At 43.8% G+C, this 24,598-nt stretch overlaps 1 protein-coding gene across 4 annotated transcripts in view; it reads left to right on the forward strand.

The window, feature by feature from the left end:
* The window catches only part of OBSL1 (obscurin like cytoskeletal adaptor 1), a 56,717-nt gene that overhangs the window by 27,059 nt on the left and 5,060 nt on the right, over positions 1-24,598 (forward strand). For 3 of the 4 annotated variants that reach the window (XM_075180974.1, XM_075180977.1, XM_075180975.1), the window contains 11 exons: positions 1,102-1,374; positions 7,299-7,574; positions 13,028-13,297; positions 15,909-16,184; positions 18,122-18,397; positions 18,965-19,234; positions 19,721-19,987; positions 20,887-21,266; positions 22,173-22,326; positions 22,948-23,109; positions 23,332-23,436. In XM_075180974.1, the coding sequence (XP_075037075.1) occupies positions 1,102-1,374; positions 7,299-7,574; positions 13,028-13,297; positions 15,909-16,184; positions 18,122-18,397; positions 18,965-19,234; positions 19,721-19,987; positions 20,887-21,266; positions 22,173-22,326; positions 22,948-23,109; positions 23,332-23,436 (2,709 nt within the window). The remainder of the gene's footprint in view (positions 1-1,101; positions 1,375-7,298; positions 7,575-13,027; positions 13,298-15,908; positions 16,185-18,121; positions 18,398-18,964; positions 19,235-19,720; positions 19,988-20,886; positions 21,267-22,172; positions 22,327-22,947; positions 23,110-23,331; positions 23,437-24,598) is intronic. The other variant, XM_075180976.1, reaches the window with a different exon arrangement.

Genomic DNA, 24,598 nt, shown 5'->3' on the forward strand with positions numbered 1-24,598 from the left:
AATTAGCAAAGCAGGTCAGATTTTCAGGGGTCCCACATCAGTTTTCTAAAACATTCAGAAATATTCTAAATAAGGTTTTATAGGTCATTCTGTGGGGCATGTTCACTAACATTGCATTTAGGTGCAAAATTTTAATTGAACCACAGCGACCAATCAGCAATTAGCTTTTATGTATCTATCTAGTGCAAATTAAGCAAAGAAAGCAAGCGTTGGATTGGTTGCTTTGGTTCAGTTTAAGCTTTCTTGGCTCGGGGTATAACTTTGTCATCATATGACAAAGTTATACAATATGTCAAATCCAAATATATTAAAATGAAATAGTTATACATATAACTAATAAATAAAATAAAAACATAAATGTGCAAAATCTGAGTTATCATTCTAAAATAATAACTGACACCAATAACTGCTGATATCTAATATATATAAGCCTAGCAGCGTGTGTTAGTGTGTGTGTGGAAAAAACTATTTTCTCAGAAAGGGCTCATCCAATTGACCTGAAATTTGGTATACTGACATTATTTGACAAAAAAATTATAATAGTGAAGTCAGTTAACTTCCATCATCCCCCCTTCCCCCCGTGGGAGGGGTAGTAAAGGCTAAATTTACCAGTTAAGGGCTCAAACTCTTGACCGTGTGGGTATTTATTTACCAGAGCCTGTCTTTGGTCATGGACAATTGTATGTCGCATTTTCACGAGTACGGAGAAGCAGTGATGTGAAAGTGCAGGTTATGAATACTGCCCTTCAAGGAAGACTGATTGAGCACAGCGATAAGGTGTTTAGCAGAAGCGTTGTGTATCGAGACGTTTTAGAACAGTAAGACGATGGAGATGAAGGATGTGGCGATGAAGATGAAGGATGAGGTGATGGAGAAGAATGATGAGGTGGTGACATGTGGACAAAACCACGTTAAAAAATGGCGCTTACGTCGAGAAGTAACGCTCTTCCCCTGAGGATGCCTGGCCTAGCCCCAAATGCATGACAAGAACCTTTTTAATACCTTAAGTAGCTTGATTTGACTAGAATGCATGAGTATCATGCACGGGTTAACTTGTGTATATATATATATGTATGCAAATGTTCTCTACTTTTTCTTTAGAGCCACCAGTTAAATTTGTTAACACCAGTGAAGACACGGAGCTGGCTGGTGTGAGCGGAGAGCCCGTGGAGCTGAGCTGTGAGATTTCCAGGGACAACGCCCGAGTGCGCTGGTACCGGGACGGGGTGGAGGTGGAGGAGAGCGAGAACATCAGTCTGGAGTCAGACGGACATTACCGCAGGCTGGTTATAAAGTCCGCACAGCCGCAGGATTCGGGAGAGTTTGTCTGCGATGCCGGAGATGATGCTGTGTTCTACAGTGTACTAGTGACCGGTTAGTGGTATTGTTTGTGCACACAAGTAACCTGACGACACCATCACACTACACTGATCTGTATGCCAGACTGGAGGCTCTAATTATTTCCCAATATTATTATATATCTTCCGCACACAACATTCCTATACAAAATCTTCTCTTCTCCACAACTGTGATCATTATCATATATCTATACTCTCTGTACTGTATGACACCACTCTCCTCCCGCGTCATCATCATCATTGCTCCCTTCTTTTCCCGCGTCGTCATTATCATCGCTCCCCTCTCCTCCCGCGTCGTCCTCATCTCTCCACTCTCCTCCCGCATCATCCTCATCTCTCCACTCTCCTCCCGCGTCGTCCTCATCTCTCCACTCTCCTCCCGCATCATCCTCATCTCTCCACTCTCCTCCCGCGTCGTCCTCATCTCTCCACTCTCCTCCCGCGTCGTCCTCATCTCTCCACTCTCCTCCCGCATCATCCTCATCTCTCCACTCTCCTCCCACGTCGTCCTCATCTCTCCACTCTTCTCCCGCGTCGTCCTCATCTCTCCACTCTACTCCCGCGTCGTCCTCATCTCTCCACTCTACTCCCGCGTCGTCCTCATCTCTCCACTCTACTCCCGCGTCGTCCTCATCTCTCCACTCTCCTCCTGCGTCGCCCTCATCTCTCCACTCTCCTCCTGCATCGTTGTCATCACTCCACTTACTTCCCGAGTTGTTGTCATCGCCCCACTCTCTTCCCGCTTCTTCGCTTCACTGTCCCCCCCGCTTCGTCTTCGTTCCGCTCTCCTCCCTCGTCATCTTTGCGCCTCTCTCCTCCCTCATCATGCTCCAGTCTTCTCTGGCAGCGTCGCCATCGCTCCACTCTCCTCCTGCGTTGTCACCATCGCTACACTTTCCTCACGCGTCGTCGTCATCACTCCACTCTCTTCCCGCGTCATCTTCGCTCCACTAACCTCCCGCGTCGTCTTCGCTCCACTCTCCCCCGCTTCATCTTCGCTTCACTGTCCCCCTACTTCATCTTCGTACTGCTCTCCTTCTTCGTTCCGCTCACCTCCCTTGTCGTCTTTGTTCCGCTCACCTCCCTCGTAGTCTTCACAACGCTCCCCTCCCTCATCATGCCCCACTCTTCTCCGGCGTCATCACCATCACTCCACTCTCCGGCGTCGTCACCATCGCTACACTCTCCTCCTGTATTGTCCCCATCACTCCTCTATGTGTCCCTGATTAATTAGATGACCTGATCATGTATTGGATAAAAGGGAGTGACCTCATTTATATAGTAATAAAACATATGCAGAATGTATGTCTCCTATAACTGTATTATTGTGAGTGGAGACTTCGTCTACAACAGTGCACATATCTGCAAAATACAGTGAGGTCTTGGTAGAAATAATTTTATTGTTGTTATAGGTCAAAATAAGACTTACGAATTGCCCCTGATTCGATCAAACTGTAAACATGTTCTCCTTTGTAACAGCCGTGATAGGACAACAGGAATCACACGTTAATGGACTGATCCGTCTGACCTGCGTGGGAGACATGAGTGTTAGTTTTCTGCTGTTGTCATAGTAACCTATTATATGGCATCTGTGAGATGCGCCCTAGTGAATGTACCTTGTTCCAGGAACTATTAAGGTGCTGAGGAGATCATTAAAAACCCTTTAACAATTTAATGAAACTCCTCTCTCTATGTACTCATTGTTTCCTAAATTGTGACCTGAAAGTCATTGTTTTCATGTAAGCTCCCACTCCCTCATCGTCACCCAATGCAACCTCCTCCTATCCTGCATTCCTTCACCTATCTATTCCCACTTCAATCCATTCTAAATGCTGCGGCAACACTGATCTTTCTCTCTCACCGCTCCACGTGTGCAAATCCCTACACTGGCTCCCATGTCCTCCGGAATCCAATTCAAATTACCCACTTACAAAGCTCTCAACAACACCACCCTTTCATACATCTCAAATCTCATATCAAAATACTCTCCCTTCCGCCCTCTTAAATCCACCTCTGCCCTGCACCTCATCCTCGTGCCTCTCAGTCCCTCCTACAAGACTTCTCCTGTGCTGCTCCCCACTTAAGGAGTGCCCTACCACGCTCAATCAGACTTTCCCCACGTGATAAACCCACCTCTTCATTATAGCCTACCCTACTCCCAGCTATACTACACACACTTGTACACTCACACTACTCTCCCAATCTCCACTCTGAGCCACACTCACGTCTCTTGTTTCAGCTGTGTCCTCTTCCACTTCGATTGTAATCTCTCTCATGAGCAGGGTCCTCCTCCTTTTGTTTTTACGCTTGCATTTATTTTGTGTACCTTGTGAGTCCCTGTTTTATGTAGGTCCCTGTTTTCCCCACTGTCTGGGTCTTGCGGAGCACTGTGGCACCTTACAAATCAACGACAATAGTACATAATAATATCCTGCCTTGTATTCCTGCCCATTTTCTCACGTAGTCTGAATGAGCCCTTAATTGAATATAAACATTTGTATTAGATCGGCGACTCTGTTTGCTATAAAAGAAAGTTACTTTAGCCGCTATTAAATCTAGCAACAATATAGAAATTAGTGAGGTTATGTAAATATGGCCGTTACTCTGGCTATGAGCTTGCAGAACTCTTTGCCTGAACTGTAAACACCTGGCCTTCAACAGATGTTCAATAAGGGATTACTAACTTTTATTAATTATTATGTATATATATTGACAATTTTCCCCATGTTTGTTGGGTCAGGAACGCAGCATGTATTTAGTGTTCTAAAAAGTGTCTGTGTGTTTTCTTTATGATCGGTCATCCGTAATATGACAGCCGCTCAGTTTAAGGAGCCAGGAGAGATGTGCATCTTCTCATATTAATAGAAATGTCTCGCATATGTTAGACACCAACAGTCATTCTTTAAGTGCATTTTCTGGCTGACAGTGTTTGTTCATTCTTGTTATAATGACTCCTCTGGATGTAATAGTAAAGAGTATTTGATAGCAAATGTAGCTGTTTGTCTTTGTTCTGAAATACAGGCAGCATAAAATAAGTAGAGATGCTCACTGACCCCCGCAAACTGGTTTTGGATCTTGATAAGCTTTGTGTTTTGGTTTTGGCAAAACCGCCCTCGTGTGTTTTGGTTTTGGTTTTGGATATTTAGAAAAAATCCGAAAATATGCTAAATCACATAGTTTTGCTCTTTTTTTTTGTTCCAACATTATTGTTAAACTCAATAACACTAATTTCAAGTCATTTGCAGTCAATTTTGACCACCTCACAGATCACAATATTATTTTCATACACTTTCGGACAAATACTGCAGTCACCTGGCTGGATGGTAAGCGACAGAGCAATGACACAAACACACGGCAGTTCCTAGCACATCTAGGACACATTGGCACACAGCAGTGGCAGAAAAGAAAAATGGTGCAATATGAATTGTCCTTGGGACCAACCTCCCCCCCACCCACCGTTATCTTGGGATCTTAAAAAGGAATTCAAAACTTGCGAGATCCGAGATCCGATGACGTAACGACGTTTTGATTAATTTCTGAGGGCGCGCGAAAGTACTCGGATCCCCTAAGTTCAGGTGTGTTTGGTTCTCGAGGAATCGAGCCTGAGCATCTCTAAAAATAAATGTAGTATGTAATATTCATTACTGAATAATACATTCTGACAATGCAGTTTAGGATTGCAGTTATGCAGTTATGCGGAAATGCTATACAAAAAACACTGTTTATATTTCGCACTAATCCAGAGTTTAACGCTTCCTCTCATATACCTCCATATATCTGCCTTATGATGTACATAACATTGATAATCTTTATATTCTACTATTTTGTTGTATTTGGAGTCTGCTCTGAGCAGGTCCCATCTCCCTCTTTATTCTCTTAGTGATATTGGAAAGAGACCGTATATCTCATTAATGATTTCATGGACTGTAAACGCTAGCTCCTGTTTCTACTCTGTTACAAAGCTCTTACTGAATCATATAGAGATGACAGGGCCATCTTAACAACATTATGGGCCCCTGGGCAAAGCAGTGCACCGGGGCCCCTAGAAATAGATATATATATAGATATATAGATGTATACAGATACAGATATAGATATATAGAGATAGAGATATATAGATGTACTTGCTCAGTGACCCTTGTAGGTTTTTTTTGCAGGTTTTTTTCTTTTGCAGGATTATTCTCATTAAGAGCTGTGCCTATGGGGCCCCCTTGCCCGTGGGGCCCCAGGCAGCTGCCCATCGTGCCCAATGGAAAAGATGGCCCTGAGAGATGATCTTATTCAGCCTTTATGAATGGAACTGCATATTAATCTAAAGAATCATTTTATTTCCAGGATTTAAATTTCCTCTCTACAGCTTGCACTGATATGAATCTTTTACAGCTGATAAGTGACTGGCGCTCTGACGGAAGGCCAGCGGGCATTTAAAAGGACAGGTTGTTAAAGTACACATACACTGCAGACAGCCAATTATGTAGGTTGAACCAATATTCATGGGTCCCAGCCCGTCACTTACACATAAATGCCAAATTCCACATTGTCTGCAAATGTCCCTTTTTTTTTTTAGAACTGTTCAACTGCAAATACATTTCCTCTTATTAGAGACATCATTATCATCATCATCATCGGCTATTTATATAGCGCCACTAATTCCGCAGCGCTGTACAGAGAACTCGCTTACATCAGTCCCTGCCCCATTGGAGCTTACAATCTAAATCCTCTAACATACACACACACACAGACTAAGAGAGACTAAGCTCAATTTAATAGTTGCCAATTAACCTACTAGTATGTTTTTGGAGTGTGGGAAGAAACCAGAGCACCCGGAGGAAACCCACGCAAACACAGGAAGAACATACAAACTCCACACAGATAAGGCCATGGTCGGGAATCGAACTCATGACCCCAATGCTCTGAGACAGAAGTGCTAACCACTGAGCCAGCGTGCTGCCCATGCATCTCTCACTATATATTTTTATACCCAGAGCTTTATGCCTTAATAATAATAATCTGTGTATAGTTTAAAATGAAAATTAAATGATAGGCAACAAATTATAAGTAACTTCAATAAACATGTCAACATAGAGATTGTAGTGCAGCTAGGAAAGGTCCCAGTGTCAGTGAGCAAATTAGGGTGCGGAGCTGATTTGGGGTTCAGCTTGCTCCATGTTTGCCCATTGGGCCCCTCCATTATGGAGGACCCAAGAGAAACATTGCTCTTTCATGCTCAAATGATGCTAATGCTCATCAAAGCTTATGTGTATTGTAGTCCTCTTCATTATAGGGATCAATGATCCCCATTGAGAAGGTTTGATCCATCTAAACCTGAGTCTCCCTCAGCAATTCATCAGGATACATGGTGCATAGAAAAAATAAAAACATGCGTGTGAACTAATCGCAACGAAGCCATGCAGCATGTGTAGTTTACATGTTTGTTATTGTGACACTATTTTTAGATGATATGTAAAGGCTAATTCCACCTTCATAGTACAAATTTTGAAAAGCTACCCACCCTCCTTGCTCCTCCTTACCTGAATGAAGGTGGTCCCTTTCCCCGGTCCCACCTTCCCTGCTGTATGCACCTAACACCAGGGATCACTGATCCCTATAATGAACAGGCCCAAAGCAACCAATGAGATTTTAGCTATCATTTTCTAGAATGTGCAGAATAAATGATAGCTAGAATTTGATTGGTTGCTATGGGCAACACCACCTTCCTATGTAGAAGGTTTGATAAATCTGCCCCTTACTATAGAAGGTATTTCTGTGCTATGAACAAAACAAAAAAATGAGGGATTGACATAAGGGATTGTTGGCAATGGAAAAACATTGAAATCAAAAGGTTTGAAATAACGTTTTATATATTTGAGTTTTATTTCCTCTGTAATGAATAACGATTATTGAATTTTTTTTTTTTATTATGTTGTTTTTTTTCCCCAGAGCCCCCTACAAGGATTGTGTTCCCGGAGGCTCGCTCACAGGACCTGGCGTACATCACAGAAGAGAGGGTGGAGCTGGTGGTCGAGGTGTCGAATAGCAGTGGCGCCGTCCGCTGGTTTAAAGATGGTTTGGAAGTGGATGAAGATGAGAATCTGCAGCTGATCTCGGAAGGGCCCCGCCGTTGCTTGATCTTGCCAAGGGCCACTGTGGAAGATTCTGGGGAATATATTTGTGACACAGACATCGACTCGGTCACATTTGATGTCAAGATATCCGGTAAGGAAAAGTCGGACTTGTGTTTAAAATAAATAAATAAATAAATAAATAGCGTCTTTGTGTTTTACCTTTAAATCAAAGTCTCACCAAACATGGTGAGTGCATATTACTAGCGCCTAAAAACAGGGATCATTGATCCCGTTGGAGGATGGGCGACTGTACACACAATAACGTGTGATCTGATCTGATTTCTCAGTAGGGCTAGGTCCATAAATATGTATTTTTTTCTCATGTGTATTAGCCTCATGTAAGAGCGACCGTGACTATGGGTAGTTACATGAAAAGTGATGTTTGCTCTTTCATGCTGCAGTGCTCCTGGCATGCCCCAATGTGTACAGTAGTCCTGTTTATAATATAATCATACCATCTGTACTTGATGATCACTAGTACCTCTAACTAATGTGTAGCGGTTCTTCTAAGGAACCTTGAGCAGTAAACCATCACTGCATCAAGATCCTGCCTGTTGCCTGCTGTATACTGTGACCAACGGGTAAGAGCTTACACTCTAATCCGTTCCCCGGCTGTCCTGCGTTGAACCCAGCATCTCTGTGTCAATGCTCTGCACGCTACCCATCAGTCCTGATCCAGAGTAAGCAGTCAGAAGGTATCAGCCAGCCCACAGCAAAGAGGCGCTGCAGCAGCTATACCAGCTACCCAGAAGTAAGTGGGTGAAGGGTGGTGGTAGCCCTATCCTCCTACAACTATTGCGCAATTGGCACACCATGTCACTGCCCCTGTCACATGCAGCCCAGTCCTCACTAACACATCACTCATCTCTTGATATATTCTGTGCTGCTGGGGACCCTGCTCCTTCCACTATATAACTCTCAGTCTGTGGCTTCCTGCTGCCTCCATTCCTCTCTTCACATCATGTCACTGCCCCTGTCATATGCAGCCCTGTCATCACTAACACATCACTTAGCTCCTGATATATTCTGTGCTGCTGGGGGCCCTGTTCCTTCCACTATATAACTCTCAGTCTGTGACTTCCTGCTGCCTCCATTCCTCTCTTCACATCATGTCACTGCCCCTGTCATATGCAGCCCAGTCCTCACTAACACATCACTTAGCTCCTGATATACTCTGTGCTGCTGGGGACCCTGCTCCTTCCACTATATAACTCTCAGTCTGTGACTTCCTGCTGCCTCATTCCTCTCTTCACATCATGTCACTGCCAATGTCATATGCAGCCCTGTCATCACTAACACATCACTCATCTCCTGATATACTCTGTGCTGCTGCGGTCCCTGCTCCTTCCACTATATAACTCTCAGTCTGTGGCTTCCTGCTACCTCCATTCCCCTCCTCACATCATGTCAGTGCCCCTGTCACATGCAGCCCTGTCCTCACTAACACATCACTCATCTCCTGATATACTCTGTGCTGCTGGGGACCCTGCTCCTTCCACTATATAACTCTCAGTCTGTGGCTTCCTGCTGCCTCCATTCCCCTCCTCACATCATGTCACTGCCCCTATCACATGCAGCCCTGTCCTCACTAACACATCACTCATCTCCTGATATACTCTGTGCTGCTGGGGGACCCTGCTCCTTTCACTATATAACTCTCAGCATACCAAAATATGTAACACAACCATAATTAGAATTGTAAAAATGTTTTAAATTTATGACATAAAACTCGTGTTCAGGTATTACAAAGAACAATGGACCCTTGGAATAGAATGCCTCTGGTCACACATATTGTTGGCGCTATAAGAATTTAAGGGCTACGTTCACTTTGCAGCAGGCTGCACAATCCAGCGCCAAGGGGGGTGGAGTGAGAATCTCCCATACTCCTGATCCCAGGTCATATACGTAGGCATTCCTGTTAATAAGGAGAGGAGTCTTGCGGTCATTCCCCAGCAATATGGCGCCTCCGCACACAAACACTTTGTTGTTGCCGATTTTGCAGACCGCTTGGCACCCGTTCAGTTTGTAGTTTTCGGGCATGAGGGGTATGGTTCTACTAGATCTAGTCACCTTCCTTGTCTTTAGATTTACCTCTAAGCATTCTTTGTGACTCTCAACGTTCAAGACATTGGCATTGGGAGCCCAAACAAGGGGTCTGTGAGGAAATTTAATGGGGAAAACGATGGAATCCTTCAGTTTCCCGCTTTCCAAGTTAAAAGAGTCAATCAATCCTATACGAGAGACAATGCCGCCCACTGTACACCTGCCACTGACAACATACAGCAACTTCTGGTCTATAGTGAGCACTTCTGGGTCATCCATACCTATAGACATCTTGCCAACAAAATCCCACTTCTCTTTGCCTTGTTCAAACCGGTAGATCTTAGAGGTGTAATTTTTAGGAGCACAACTTCCCCCGATCGAGTAGATGAAACCATTACAGGCTATCATACCGTGGAAAGCCAAACCTACTGGCAAGTCCGGCACTTTGGTCCACGTGTTGTCCTCAGTGTTGAACTTGAATGCCGATTTCAGTGCCAGACCTTTGTCGTTGGCCGCTCCGCAGATGTACACAAAGTCCCCACAGGTGGTGGCACGTAATCCTGCCGCTTTGTACGGCATATTTGCCAGTTGTGCCCAGCGTTTCTCTTTGAAGATATAGGCATATACAGCCTTGCTGCATGTGAGATCCGACTTCTGCCCCCCTAGTACAAGGACTGTTTCCACATTGTCTCCGATTCCAATTTCCGGTAGGAGTTTCAGTGACAAATGATCCGTATGTTTGTCTTTTTTTGGCTCTAAAGACGACATCTACGTAGGTACCACAAGGAGCTGTAATGATATTTCTATGAGTGAATAAGGCCTCTTAATCTTGCCGCAAGTAGATGTTGCAACATTCGCCCTTCATGTTAATGAATTAAGGCTCCGGTCCAGATTATTTTTTTTTTCAAGCACTTTTCTCCTGGACCTCGATTGAACGTCTCCTCTGACCAAGTTTATGACTTAAATTAAATGTAACAATGACCGTGATACCAGCAGCAGATGATGAACAAGATTCTATGATGTAATAATTCACTGTAAGCAATGATAATCACATGCCTGTCCCTGTGTCTAAACAGAGATTGTGTGTTCCATATGTACAGTAATCCCTGTCTTTATTACAGGAGCCCGATATGTGTGTGTATGAAGCTTTTTATGCCATTATTCGGAGTGAGCATAGAATAACGTTTCTCCAGCTACGGTTTAGGATTTAGGACCCATTTACCACCTGTAACAAAACAGTCCCCATATACAGGGCACTACTTAAATAACAAGGGAAAAAAGAAAGATTGGTATGTCCCCTCCCCCGATCCTTAACCAGACCCAGCACTACACCTGGAAACCAGATGTTTTTTTTTATTCAATAAAGGGGTGAAGGAGGGTTTTGGGGGTGTATTTTATTCAGTTATACTTTTATTTGAAAATGTGTGTATTATTCTTTCTGTTTTGTCATAATGCACAGAGGTCTTATGTGTGATTTATGTATGATATGTTCTACCCTCTGTCCAGTGCTGCAGAGTTGTGTGGTACACAACTGGGGGTTGGGAATAGCCTAAGTTTTAGAGATGGGCTGGCGGCCTCTGGTAGGGGGTAGCCAGGTTGCTTAGCACTGGGGCTGGCTGATGTTTTGAGGGGTAGCACACACCCATGTTCTAGTTAGTTAGCAAAAAAAGGTGCAATCAGTCGGTTGACCACATTTGGAAAACCCCTCAACCTAATTAGTGCCCCACATCCACTGGGATCCCAACTATTGCCTTAAATGAGAACATGTTGGATCCCCCCAAAAACAAGCATTTGTGCCATTTGTCTGGAGGACTTTTTCAACTCAGTAGGCGACACATATGATGGGAACGCAGACAGGTGTACGACATTGTCGTACAGCCAAATACATTGTCGTCCAGTCAAATACATCGTCGTACATCCATACACATCGTCGTACATCCATACACATTGTCGTACATCCATACACATTGTCATACAGCCATAGACATCGTCGTACAGCCATAGACATTGTCGTACAGCCATAGACATTGTCGTACAGCCATAGACATTGTCGTACAGCCAAATACATTGTCGTACAGCCAAGTACATTGTCGTACAGCCAAGTACATTGTCGTACAGCCAAGTACATTGTCGTACAGCCAAGTACATTGTCGTCCAGTCAAATACATCGTCGTACAGCCAAGTACATCGTCGTACAGCCAAATACATTGTCGTACAGCCAAATACATTGTCGTCCAGTCAAATACATCGTCGTACAGCCATAGACATTGTCGTACAGCCAAATACATTGTCGTACATCCATACACATTGTCGTACAGCCATAGACATCGTCATACAGCCATAGACATCGTCGTACAGCCATAGACATTATCGTACAGCCATAGACATTGTCGTACAGCCAAGTACATTGTCGTACAGCCAAGTACATTGTCGTACAGCCATAGACATTGTCGTACAGCCATAGACATTGTCATATAGGCAAGTACATTGTCGTACGGCCAAATACATTGTCGTACAGCCAAATACATTGTCGTACAGCCAAGTACATTGTCGTACAGCCATAGACATTGTCGTACAGCCAAGTACATTGTCGTACAGCCAAATACATTGTCGTACAGCCAAATACATTGTCGTACAGCCATAGACATCGTCATACAGCCAAGTACATTGTCGTACAGCCAAGTACATTGTCGTACAGCCATAGACATCGTCGTACAGCCAAGTACATTGTCGTACAGCCAAATACATTGTCGTACAGCCAAGTACATTGTCGTACAGCCATAGACATCGTCGTACAGCCAAGTACATTGTCGTACAGCCAAGTACATTGTCGTACAGCCAAGTACATTGTCGTACAGCCAAGTACATTGTCGTACAGCCATAGACATCGTCGTACAGCCATAGACATCGTCGTACAGCCAAGTACATTGTCGTACAGCCAAATACATTGTCGTACAGCCAAGTACATTGTCGTACAGCCATAGACATCGTTGTACAGCCAAGTACATTGTCGTACAGCCAAGTACATTGTCGTACAGCCATAGACATCGTCGTACAGCCAAGTACATTGTCGTACAGCCAAGTACATTGTCGTACAGCCATAGACATCGTCGTACAGCCAAGTACATTGTCGTACAGCCATAGACATCGTTGTACAGCCAAAACCATCATTGGGAGATTGCTTCTGTGTTCTCCAGGATCACCTACATACTTTGAGAATTCCTATGTCCAATCTCACAAACACTTATTTGAGTTATACAACGCTCTCATCTAAAGTAATAGTAGGGTTCCCAGGGAACCCAAACTGCCCTGCAGAAGGACATTAGTGAGGGCAAAGGTGGGAATTCCGTCAATAATGAAGGACATGCTCAACAGACTTGCTGGGAAATACAGTAACATATTTTTGCGAAGAGCACTTAAAGTTTATTTAATCTGCATATAGTAGACATTGCATTAAAATGTAGTTGGTCATATTTCCTTTTGCTCATGTACCCTATGCAGAACCTCCTGCTAAAATCATCAACTGCTCCCCTTCTGTGCTACACGTGACGGAGGGAGACCCCTTGTCTATAGAATGTGATCTGTCTCGTGAGCCAGATGTTATTCGCTGGTTGAAGGATGGAGAGAAAGTGACACCCGATGGAAATCTGACAATGGACAATGAGGGGGACAAGTGCACCCTGAGCTTGCTCTGCGCACAGCCAGAGAACGCCGGAGAATACAAGTGTGATGTCGGCACAGACTCCCGGACCTTCCAAGTTCATGTGGATGGTGAGTAACAACAATTAAAGCCCTTTAATGAGATGTGCACTGTATTCCCGAAGCGATATCCCCACACTCACACATCAAACGCTACGGCACGTCCCTTAGTTCTGTAAAAGTCTGGAGGAGAAAGATATACTGCCCCAACCCCTCGGGGGAGAATTATAGTTATTGGCAAGGCTGCTTCCGAATCCACATCTACTGCCTTTTATTTCCAGTTTAATTTATGAACTAATCTCCCAGCCTCATACTGGTAAATGTGTGGCCGGGCATTCAAACTCCATAAAACTTCCATTATTCATCTCTAGACAGAAGAAAGACTGGCTTAAAAATGCCCAAAAATGTGTTTAGACTGTAATGATTCGAGCTTCCATATATCTATTAAATGGAGACCAGCAGGACCCGGCATTATGACGTGGGAGACGAAAGTTAAAAATATTAATCAAAAAAATAATAGGAAAAGAAAAAGTATCATCATCATCATCATCATCTATTTATTTATATAGCGCCACTAATTCCACAGCGCTGTACAGAGAACTCACTCACATCAGTCCCTGCCCCATTGGAGCTTACAGTCTAAATTACCTAACACACACACACAGACACAGACACAGACCGAGAGAGACTAAGGACAATTTGATAGCAGCCAATTAACCTACCAGTATGTTTTTGGAGTGTGGGAGGAAACCGGAGCACCCGGAGGAAACCCACGCAAACACGGGGAGAACATACAAACTCCACACAGATAAGGCCATGGTTGGGAATCAAACTCATGACCCCAGTGCTGTGAGGCAGAAGTGCTAACCACTGAGCCACCGTGCTGCCCGTGTAATATCAGACTGACACCAGTCAGGTGTCGGGATATCAGGCTGCCCGTATGATATCATACTGACACTGCTAAATTATTCAAAACATGGGCCACACTATTAGTGGTTTGGGTCTGAGAATGGTTGTTAACCCTTTATTATCAGCTGCTCAGCTCAACATATACAGTATCATATAATACATTTTCAGGACAGAATATGGACGAATGTTCATAGAGTCGTTCACAGCTTTCTTAATGTCAGGATTATCATTCTAGCTTTACCCGTGTAAGTGAGAATACATTAGCACAAGCCATTTAGCCGCTTGTCAATCTAAGTAACATTTTATCTGTACTGTGAGTCATTACGAACCAGGAAATAGCAGCCACATGAATTCCGTTCCTTCGTCTTTTGTGATAGCACAAAATATGTGCCACGCAGTTACATTGTTCTTTCCAGTTCCTGAATGACCCGGTCTATAGGATAGGTCTTTCCTTACCGAATTAAATGCAATTACACTCAGAGCAGATGAATCACAGGGCAGCAAAATTCTCAGAGATAGATTACTTATTTTGAAGACCGTTATTATGTAAGACATCTGTTGCGCTAACTTTGATCTTTCACCCAATCAATGTCTGCTAAAGACTATTATCATTCCTTTGCATCAACTACTATAAGTACTTTCCTAACCCCTGTCTTTCTCTTCCTGCATCCAAAAATCCAAAGTGCTTTGTGATGCATGCAAAACACCCAGTCATACACATTCCCACCATCAATGTATTGCCCACTGGGATTTACTCTAACAACACAGGATATTGCACATATATGGAATAATAACGTCAGATGCTTTGCAAACAAATCACAAAGTTCTACGAATGTGTCTTTATTATGTTTGGGATTATTAATTACCCGGCTATATGCTGATATAAGTGATATATGCAGTGAGCCTCTACACAATGTACCAGGGCTGTCAGTGCACCATTTCACAGATTATTAAATATTACGGGGGGGGGAGAATATTTGGCTTTTTCTGTTCATAAGTCATAGCTAAACTGCCAGTGTTTATACATTCACCTAGACGGGAAACTGCAAACTCTAGGATAATTGTCTAATCTTTAAACACAGCCTTAAAGGGACAGTAACATCAAAATTGTCCTTTGCTTAATTGTGCAAACTATGTTAATCATAGTTTAATGTTCTCCTTCTGTACCTGCTTCCTATCACATTTTCAGTCCCTCCTAAACATGGCTGCCCCCCAGTAATGCCACATCCTGCCCTCAACGACTTCACACATATAATTTGCCACTAGGCCAAGCCCCGAATTATTTCATTGTGAGAGGATTATCAACTGTGAATAAGATTGGCAGTAGCGCTCTGGTTAAAGGGATCATAAGAGAAGTCCAATAATGGTCACTGTACTGACTGATTAAGCATATTAGACTGAAAAGTTACAGTGCAGCTAAACCCTGTGTTCAGAATTATCCTTACAATGAAACAATAACTTGTGCAAAATGTCATCCATGCAAAATAGCAACCTCTGTTCCCTCCCCAACTATCCCCTCCTGATGCTAAGTCTAAATAAAATATTAAATTGTGTTCAGTTTTGATGATGTGTCCCTTTAATGCTGCGAAAATGCAAACCATTGTAATGTCTGCCATTGGAATGTGGGTGTGATAATTGCTTTTCTCTCATCTTACTGTAAAGTAAAATGTGTTTGCAACCTGATTAAAAGGGGATTCAAATTGCAGTTAGATTCTGTCCCCCTCTCCATTGCCACCTGGGACTCTAACTCCTCTCGGTGTTTGGTTCTTGGAAGAGGCGGTAGTGGTGATCTTAGAGCGTGACCAGGTCATGCCGCGGAGGGTGTGCACTGTGTCTGAGGACCTCAGGTTGGCACTTTCCCTGTCCCGATCTGATGGTGAAGTGAGATGGTACAAGGACGGCGAGCGGCTGAAAGACAATCCGCACATACTAGTGGAGGAGAGGGGAGCAGACCGCTCGCTGACCATCCTTGGAGCGGCGCGTGACGACGCAGGGGAATATCTGTGTGATGTCCGCAACGACAGCTTCAGCTTTTATGTCACTGTGGGAGGTAACAGGAGAGACGACGAGGCACTGCAACCAACACCACCCTGCAACCTGTCCCCTAACACCCCAAACCCTGCAACTCTCCACCCCTAGCATATGCCGTGAGCCCCCCACATTGCACCTCTCTCCGGTAGGTTACAGGTCAACTCCACCCAACAAATTCACATGGATGTAATCACCTGTAAAGGAAACTTCCACTTATTTTCCTTTCAATTCAAAGAAAGATGATTTGTAAACATTGGTACTGATTTTTATACTGTCGTACGGTTGTAAAACAACATTTAATCTTACCGGTTTCTGTGTAGCGCAAAGGGTTGGTTGTTTTTTGAATAGTGCAGCAACATTATTACAACAAAGTAACAAACAACAACTAATATTAGCTTCTTCTTTTTTGCGGTTTGTCAAGCCGCAGCTGGATAAATTTCTTTGCTCAATTATTTTTTTATTGGGGTATTTAAATGGTAAGGGAAGAGGATGCAGGAAAAAGGAAGGGAGAGAGGAGGGGTACATAGTGGGGAGCAGACGAAACATAATATACCAACTTGATAAATTTCACGCTTTGTATTCCTACCATGTTAGAAGTCAGAAAGGCGATTTGTAATGTGGCGCTTTGTAAAACAGGAAATGCCAGAGGGTGTAGAGAAGGAATTCAGCGGGCTGTTGTTCCCGGAAGAGGAATACATTTCTAATTAGGTTTTTTTCAACCCTATCCTTGAAGTAGGAAGAATAGATCTTGGGCAGCTCTGCTGGTAGGAGGAGCTGCTGTAGGAGATGTAAGTACATGACATGGGTGTTGAGGATTAGACGCCTGAGCAAAGATGAGAGATTGGAAGTATATTTGCTTGGCACTGTCCAAAGCATTTCGCTATGAGTGGTAGATAGACGTATCTTTGAGGAAGTCAATAGAGGTATAAGACTTTCATTAATCAATGTTTTTTTTTAAAAATGATAAATGAACACTATTTGATTTATTTAAATTATTTTTTAAACCGCATTGCATTAAAAGAAAAGCTTTATCCTAAGAATAATGCTATGCTAATGTCATTAACAGAACACGTTGGTAAATAAACTCATGCAAAGGGGTTATCACCCGTTTGATGATATAGGGCGATGAGATACGGGCGAAACACCCCTGGCAATAGGGCCCTTTGCCCTTTCATGAATAGACCCCATAGTGCTGGACAGAAGCGAAAAAAAGTTTAAATACCATTGTCAGCCATAAGACAGCAGAGAAGATGATTATCAATGGTTAAAGATCATCTCACCAAGTGGGGATAGGAATTAAAAACACAATGAGTGGACATCTTATTTAAAACACCTTTGCTAATCTTTGCGGTGATGGAAACATTGTATTTCCTTATTTTAATAATTATCTGAATAAATATAACTGCAATGTAGATTGGACCAAGTGCAGATCATTTTAAAGTTTATTATTCCAAAGAAATTGTTGGGTGATAGTTTCCCTCGTTTTGCTTTTTTTAATCTAACCCTGCAACCCTCTTATAGTAACTGTGACCCAACTTGTTAAAGCGGAAGTTGCTCTTTTCTGAGGAACACGTTTCCTCCACAGTTTCCAGTAATATCGTAACCTGTGTTGCCTGCTTGTAGTCACGCTAACATCTCTATCAGTTTGTCCTTCAATGAGCCTTGTTACCCCAGCCCATGCACTTGTGTGTGTTCTTGCACGGCCTCCTTCCTCCTCCTGTTATGCCTCCATCGTATTGTGTGATGCCTCCACCAGTCTCTAATCCCTTCCTGAGTGCTTGCATTGCCTCCCTGTCGGTGCCTATTCTCAGATGACATTGCCCGTAGTGACGTTTGCTGTTTCGGCTGATAAGGGCTGCACTTTTACTTGCTTTGCGGTCATTTTTTTTGTGGTGACTTTGAATTTGTCTTATTGTCCGTTCCTCTATTATCCCCTTGTCTTCTCTCCTCCGTCAGCTCCTCCGGTCACCATTGTGGGCAACTCAGGAACTCCGGAACATCATGTTCTGATGACCGGTGATGACCTGATCCTAGCCTGTGAGTTGTCCCGGCCAAACTTCAAGGTACGCTGGCTGAGAGATGGCGAGGAGCTGGTGTCGGGGGGACGCGTGAAAATCTCGGCGCGAGGAGCCCACCGGCAGCTCACCGTACAGAGCGTCAGGCCTTCTGATTCCGGCACGTACACCTGTGATGCCGGCACAGACCAGTTACACACGGCTGTCCATGTTGAAGGTAAGAAGAAGGAGTCCTGTGAGGTCATCGGTGTTTAACTTCTCATCTGACTGTTTTTGAAGAGTAGTGATATCTACTAGAGCCCCATGGTTGAGAATTATGGTGGGTTTCCCTACATGTGTTTTTTCACATAGCAAAACAGTCATTAATAAGGACAGGGCTGCATGGGACAGGGGCAGTGATGTGATGTGAGGAGGAGAATGGAGGCAGCAGGAAGCCACAGACTGAGAGTTATATAGTGGAAGGAGCAGGGTCCCCAGCAGCACAGAGTATATCAGGAGATGAGTGATGTGTTAGTGAGGACAGGGCTGCATGTAACAGGGGCAGGGACATGATGTGAGGAGGGGAGTGGAGGCAGCAGGAAGCCACAGACTGAGAGTTATATAGTGGAAGGAGCAGGATCCCCCAGCAGAACAGAGTAGCAATATGAGGCTCCTTTCAAACAAATGCAGGATGATTATGGCTTCAGACAGATCGGTGTACAAGACAAAAATCATACCTCCAACTTCTTATACATGTTGTACCATACTACTGTTATACAGTGACATCTTAGTATTTTCCTCCCAGCTCCCCGGCTGGTAGAGTTCATCACGGAGCTGCAGAACATCACGGTGCTAGAAGGGGACACCGCCACCTTCAAATGTGTCCTGACTCCCGAGGACGTGATTCTCAACTGGGAACTGAATGGGTCACCCGTAAATTCAGACCGGAGGGCCAGCATGGCGAGCAACGGACTGTGCCACTCTCTCACCCTGCATGCCTGTCGCCTGTCTGACTCTGGCACCATCACTGCAAACGCTGAGGGCATCATCTCCCGGGCAAGGCTGAGAGTGCAAGGTAGGACAACACCATTTACTCCACAAGCCTCAATACCGCTTCTAGAACATGATAGATAGAATCTGATTGGTTGCTATGGGTAACAACTCCACTTCTCCTTTTGAGATGGGTTAATAAATCTACCACTAAGTGTTATACATACAGAATTATTTCTCTGTTATCCTTCTTGCCGAAAGCGGATGTGTTAATGTTGTGTGTTGATAGGGGATTGGAGAGTCTAAGCCCTATAACTGCGAAATGTGGGTCCGTGCACTGTAGTCTAAAACTTTATATGTCTGAGTGACTGGCATGGAGTTTTATCGATTATGGATGTTTTCTGTACAGATTTTAAACCCATGGCCAGTGATATCACTGAAAGCCTGCTATCCTTTACTATTTAAGCTCTTTGACCCATACTAACAGCTGTTTTTTAGTCCTTTCGGAAGTAGGCATCATTCCGTGAAAACTCCAAAGATACTATATTTTACCTCTTTGCTCTCCCTACAGAGGCACACGTGATGTTTACCCAGGGGTTGGAGGACGTTGAGGTGGAAGAGGAGGAGGATGTGACTTTCCAGGTTCAGGTGACCACGGAGAGAGCGGAGGTTCACTGGGTGAAGCAAGGAATGGTTATCCAGCCCAGCAGCAGGTTCACGCTTCAGGACTGCGGTCAGACCCATACGCTGACCATCCACGGTGTCCAGTCTTCTGACCGGGGCCGTTACAGCTGTGAGAGCCTTCACGACCGAACCGACGGTCGCCTCAATGTACTCCGTATGTACCCAAGTACCTCACATATATATTCTTTTGTTTTATGATAACTCCGTAGGTGAAAATATAACATCTACAGAGAGATACCAGCTTGAGGGAGGATTTTTACTAGAGATGCTCAGGCTTGGTTCCCCGAGAACCGAACATACCCGATCTTAGCAGATCCGAGTACCGAGCCGAGCCAGCTCGGGACTTTCGCGAGCCCTCGGATTGAAAACGAGGCAAAAGTCATTGCTACGTCCTCGGATCTCGCGAGTGTTGGATTCTATTTTAGGGTCCCACATAACGGTTTGGTCCCAAAGACAATTCCATTTTACTTTTCCGCCACTGCTGTGCGCCAATGTGTCCTAGATGTGCTAGGAACTGCCGTGTGTTTGTGTCATTGCTCTGTCGCTTACCATCCAGCCAGGTCGCTGCAGTATTTGTCCAAAAGTGTATAAAAATAATATTGTGACCTGTGAGGTGTTCAAAATTGACTGCAAATGACTGGAAATTAGTGTTATTGAGGTTAATAATAATGTAGGAACAAAAAAAGAGCAAAACTATGTGATTTTAGCATATTTTAGGATTTTTTCTAAAAAATGCAAAACCAAAACTCACGAGGGCGGTTTTGCCAAAACCAAAACACGAAGCTAATCCAGATCCAAAACTAAAACCAGTTCACGGGGGTCAGTGAGCATCTCTAATTTTTACACTGGTCATTTAAACAGGTCACTAAATCGTCACCTAAATAGTTCACGCTATTATGACACTAAATGCTTCGTAGTCTCAAGACCCATGTTCCAAAAGTTAGTGGCCAGGATTATGGTCTAAATTTAACGATTCGGGTTTCAAGTAGTAAATGTTGGTTATAAATAATGAATTACTTTTAAACTTTTTTAACTTTTTTTTATTTCCCACAGCAAAAAGTATATCTGTGAGGAAGGGGCTGAAAGATGTGAGCTGCGAGGAAGGAAGCGATGTAGAGTTTTCAGTGGAGTTGTCCCATGAAGGTTTAGTCGGTGAATGGTGGAAAGGAGGCGTCCGGCTGACCTCCGATGACCGTTGTGTGATCAAGTCCAATGGGCGCCAACATGTCTTGTGCTTTACAGACCTCAGACTGCCTGACAGCGCGGTGATAGCTTTCACCACCGACACTCTGCGCACCACGGCGCACCTCACCGTCAGCGAGCACCCACTCACCATCACCCAACCGCCGCAGGACTTTGTCGTCAATGAAGGCGGGCTCGCGACATTCCAGTGTGAAGTCTCCAAACAAGAAGCCGTTGTGACCTGGAGCAAGGTAACGTAAGCAGTTCAGATCGCATCTGTTCTTTTACAATGGGTGCACAGAAATGGTAGTTGAAGACCAGATTTTAATTCCTCTAATGCCATTTTTGAAGCTTTTCCATATAGACATTACCGTTGTTCTTAATGTCTTTTACGATAAGTACTTATCCTTCTGTGTGTGTTTAAAACTCTCCCCATCTCCATCTTCACCACTTGCTTTCCCTGATGTGGGTAGAGTAAGGCTGGGTACACACTATACAAAATCTTTCCTGATGCGATATCCTTAAAGATCTTACCATTGACTGAACAAAACAAAAAGAAGTCCCGATCAGCAGCCGATCCCTCTGTGCACAAGATGGTGACACTGCACACTCCATAGAGATCTATGGACACTGCCGGTCCTGAGTGCTTACACACTGCAGGATTGGAGCAACATTGTTCCATCGTTGAACGAGATTTTTAGTCCATCTATAAAATCAAATCAAACGATACTTTGAGCTTTGGAACGATAATCGTCCATCGTTGGAGAGTACACACTAATGTGATATCGGGCCGAACGATCGTTTATCGTGTGATTGGCCCAATATTCGTCAGAGAACCCTGTAGTGTGTCCCCAGCCTTACTTTATTTTCTTATCAGACATTTAGTTAGAGGGACAGGGGAAGAGAAGGAAGCAGAAGGAACCACCAAGGATCATTAAAGGCTTCAAGCTGTGTGTAAACACTACTCATGATATTAAAATGAAATTCAAGGGGGTGGGTGGGGAATTCTATGTCACATTTTTGGGGTGTTCCCTGGTTGTGGCCACATGCGATGAGGGCAAGCGCATGTATATGCCCACAAGTACCCAGGTAAGAAAGCTCTTCAAAAACCAGAAGTAACACATGTAATAAAGACTAATGTCTGTGTCCTCTTACAGGACGGGGAGCAGCTGGTCCTGAGCTCGACGTGCCGCATGTTCTCTGTAGGTCGGCGGAGAATCCTTCACCTTAACCATTGCGACCCAAAGGATGCTGGGACTTACACTTGCCACGTTGGTGACCTCACAGCCTCTGCCGTGTTGCGTGTCCTTGGTGAGTCTTGATGTTCATTTCTGTCATTGAAGAGGCCAGATAAAATAAAAACTACCAATAAAAGTAGCAAATTTAATTTAAAATTACTTTTGACCTAGACATAGCGGAGTCAGCCATTTTGTGAGCTGGAGCAATGTTAGCCAGACATTCAATTTACTAACAACCTAATGAATGAGAGGCTGCATTTTCATGGATATTGGTTCGGTACACAAAACGTCCGCCCGCACTGTGTGAAGGCGATGGCTGAATACTGTGATAACAATTCTAATCCACATGTATCCAAAACCCAATAATAGTTCACTTCACAACAAACCCAGAATACACAAATGACTTGGACTATTCCAAGACATTTTGTTTTGTGTGTTTACATTATAAGTCTCTATTATTTGAAACCATGGCTCACTGGCCTTTGTTTTGTCATAGCTCCTAGATAAAAACATTCTGAAAATGTTGCCATGGGTGACTGTGAGGAAAATGTACTGTAACCCATAGCAACCAATCAGAGGTTTGCTTTAATTTTCTAAACTGCACTTGAAAAATGGTAGCAAGAATCTCATTGGTTGCTAGGGCAACACCACTTGTCCTGCACAGTTAGCAGCACCTCGCCTTCTTTGTCCGCAGAGCAAGAGCCGCAGATGCTGAAAGACCTGCAGGACGTTCAGATCGTGGAGAATGATAACGCTGCGTTCATCTGTGAAGTGTCCTGCGCCCAGGCCAAGGGGGAATGGTTTAAAAATGGAGAGAAAATTAAAGTAACATCTACCACAAAGATCCGTCAGGAAGGTAATTCTACTGGGCCAACCTTGAAAAGCCCGGTTATGAAGTTTTTCTGTGAAGTTAAACTGTTAATTATCAACATCTATGGGCCCAAACAAAATGGTGTCTATTATGTCCACATGGCCGATGGGCAGGCTCAGAAGGGTTCCCTTGAAGGGTTATTGCCATTGTCAAACTATGATTTATATCTTCATTGGGTTCCAATGCTCCGTCATTATGTTTCTCCAGGTAGGAGGCATTTCTTACTGATCTGTGGGGCGCAGTGTGAAGACTCCGGAGACATTCTCTTTCGGGCCAGAAGAGCCGAATCGAGAGCTAAGCTCCAAGTCACAGGTCAGCCATAGATCTAGAAAACACGTTCGTCTTCACTTAAACCAACTGGCAGAGGTTTAACGCTCAACTGCGAATTAAGATTCGCATTAAGAAAGTCATAGATGTTGTCAACTCTATATGGAAGAGTGGAGGAAAAGGAACGTCCCTTTTTGTACCCATATTCCCTAACGTTATATTACAGAGGCCCGTCCTTCCATTTCTTGTTATGCAAATGAGTAAAAAGTGGGTGTGGCTTTGTGAACCCCCCAATAAAATGTTGCTTTTAAAGAATACACGTCATGTAGTAGTTTTTTCAGAGTAGAATATTTTTTCCTGAATTAATATACGATTATTCCCCCCCCCCCCCCCCCCAAGTACAATATCATACAACAATAGTAAACCCTGGCACTGTACCAATCAAAAGTAATAGTGGAAATTTCTCACCTTGGAAGTTCTGAAGTGCTTATAGTTCTAATGGCAATAAAACATTTTTCCACACAAATATATGTCAAAAACTTAATTGTCTTTTGTCCAAACCACTCCAAACCACTCTGCAGACGGTCACATGAAAAAAACAAATATATCACTGGGCCGTAATATAATGTAGTATCTTGGAGTAACTAATATCGATCCATCACCCACATAGTGACATGTAGATGAACACGTAGTGGTGACGTGTTCTACAAAACAACTGATTCCAATCATCATCATCATCATTTATTTATATAGCGCCAACATATTCCGTACCACTTTACAATTGGGGACAAACATAATAAACTAATAAATAAACTAGGTAAAACAGACAAAGAGGTGAGAAGGCCCTGCTCGCAAGCTTACAATCTATGGGACAATGGGAGTTTGACACATGAGGTTAAGTCTACATTTTGGCCCAGCCAGACTGCAAAGGTAAAAGTGACTCATAAGCTAAATGATCCTGTCGCACAACAATGTTGGTCAAGGGGTAGTTGTCTTGTATGAAATTGTGTAACGGAGGGTAATAGGGTAATGTAGTGAGGTTAAGAGGGTGGTTGAGGAATATTATAAGCTTGTCTGAAGAGGTGGGTTTTCAGAGAACACTTGAAAGTTTGTAGACCAGAGGAGAGTCTTATTGTGCGAGGGAGAGAATTCCATAGAGTGGGTGCAGCCCGAAAAAAGTCCTGTAACCGGGAATGGGAGGATGTAA

Source organism: Mixophyes fleayi, chromosome 7 (assembly GCF_038048845.1).
Source record: "Mixophyes fleayi isolate aMixFle1 chromosome 7, aMixFle1.hap1, whole genome shotgun sequence".
Taxonomy (NCBI): domain Eukaryota; kingdom Metazoa; phylum Chordata; class Amphibia; order Anura; family Limnodynastidae; genus Mixophyes; species Mixophyes fleayi.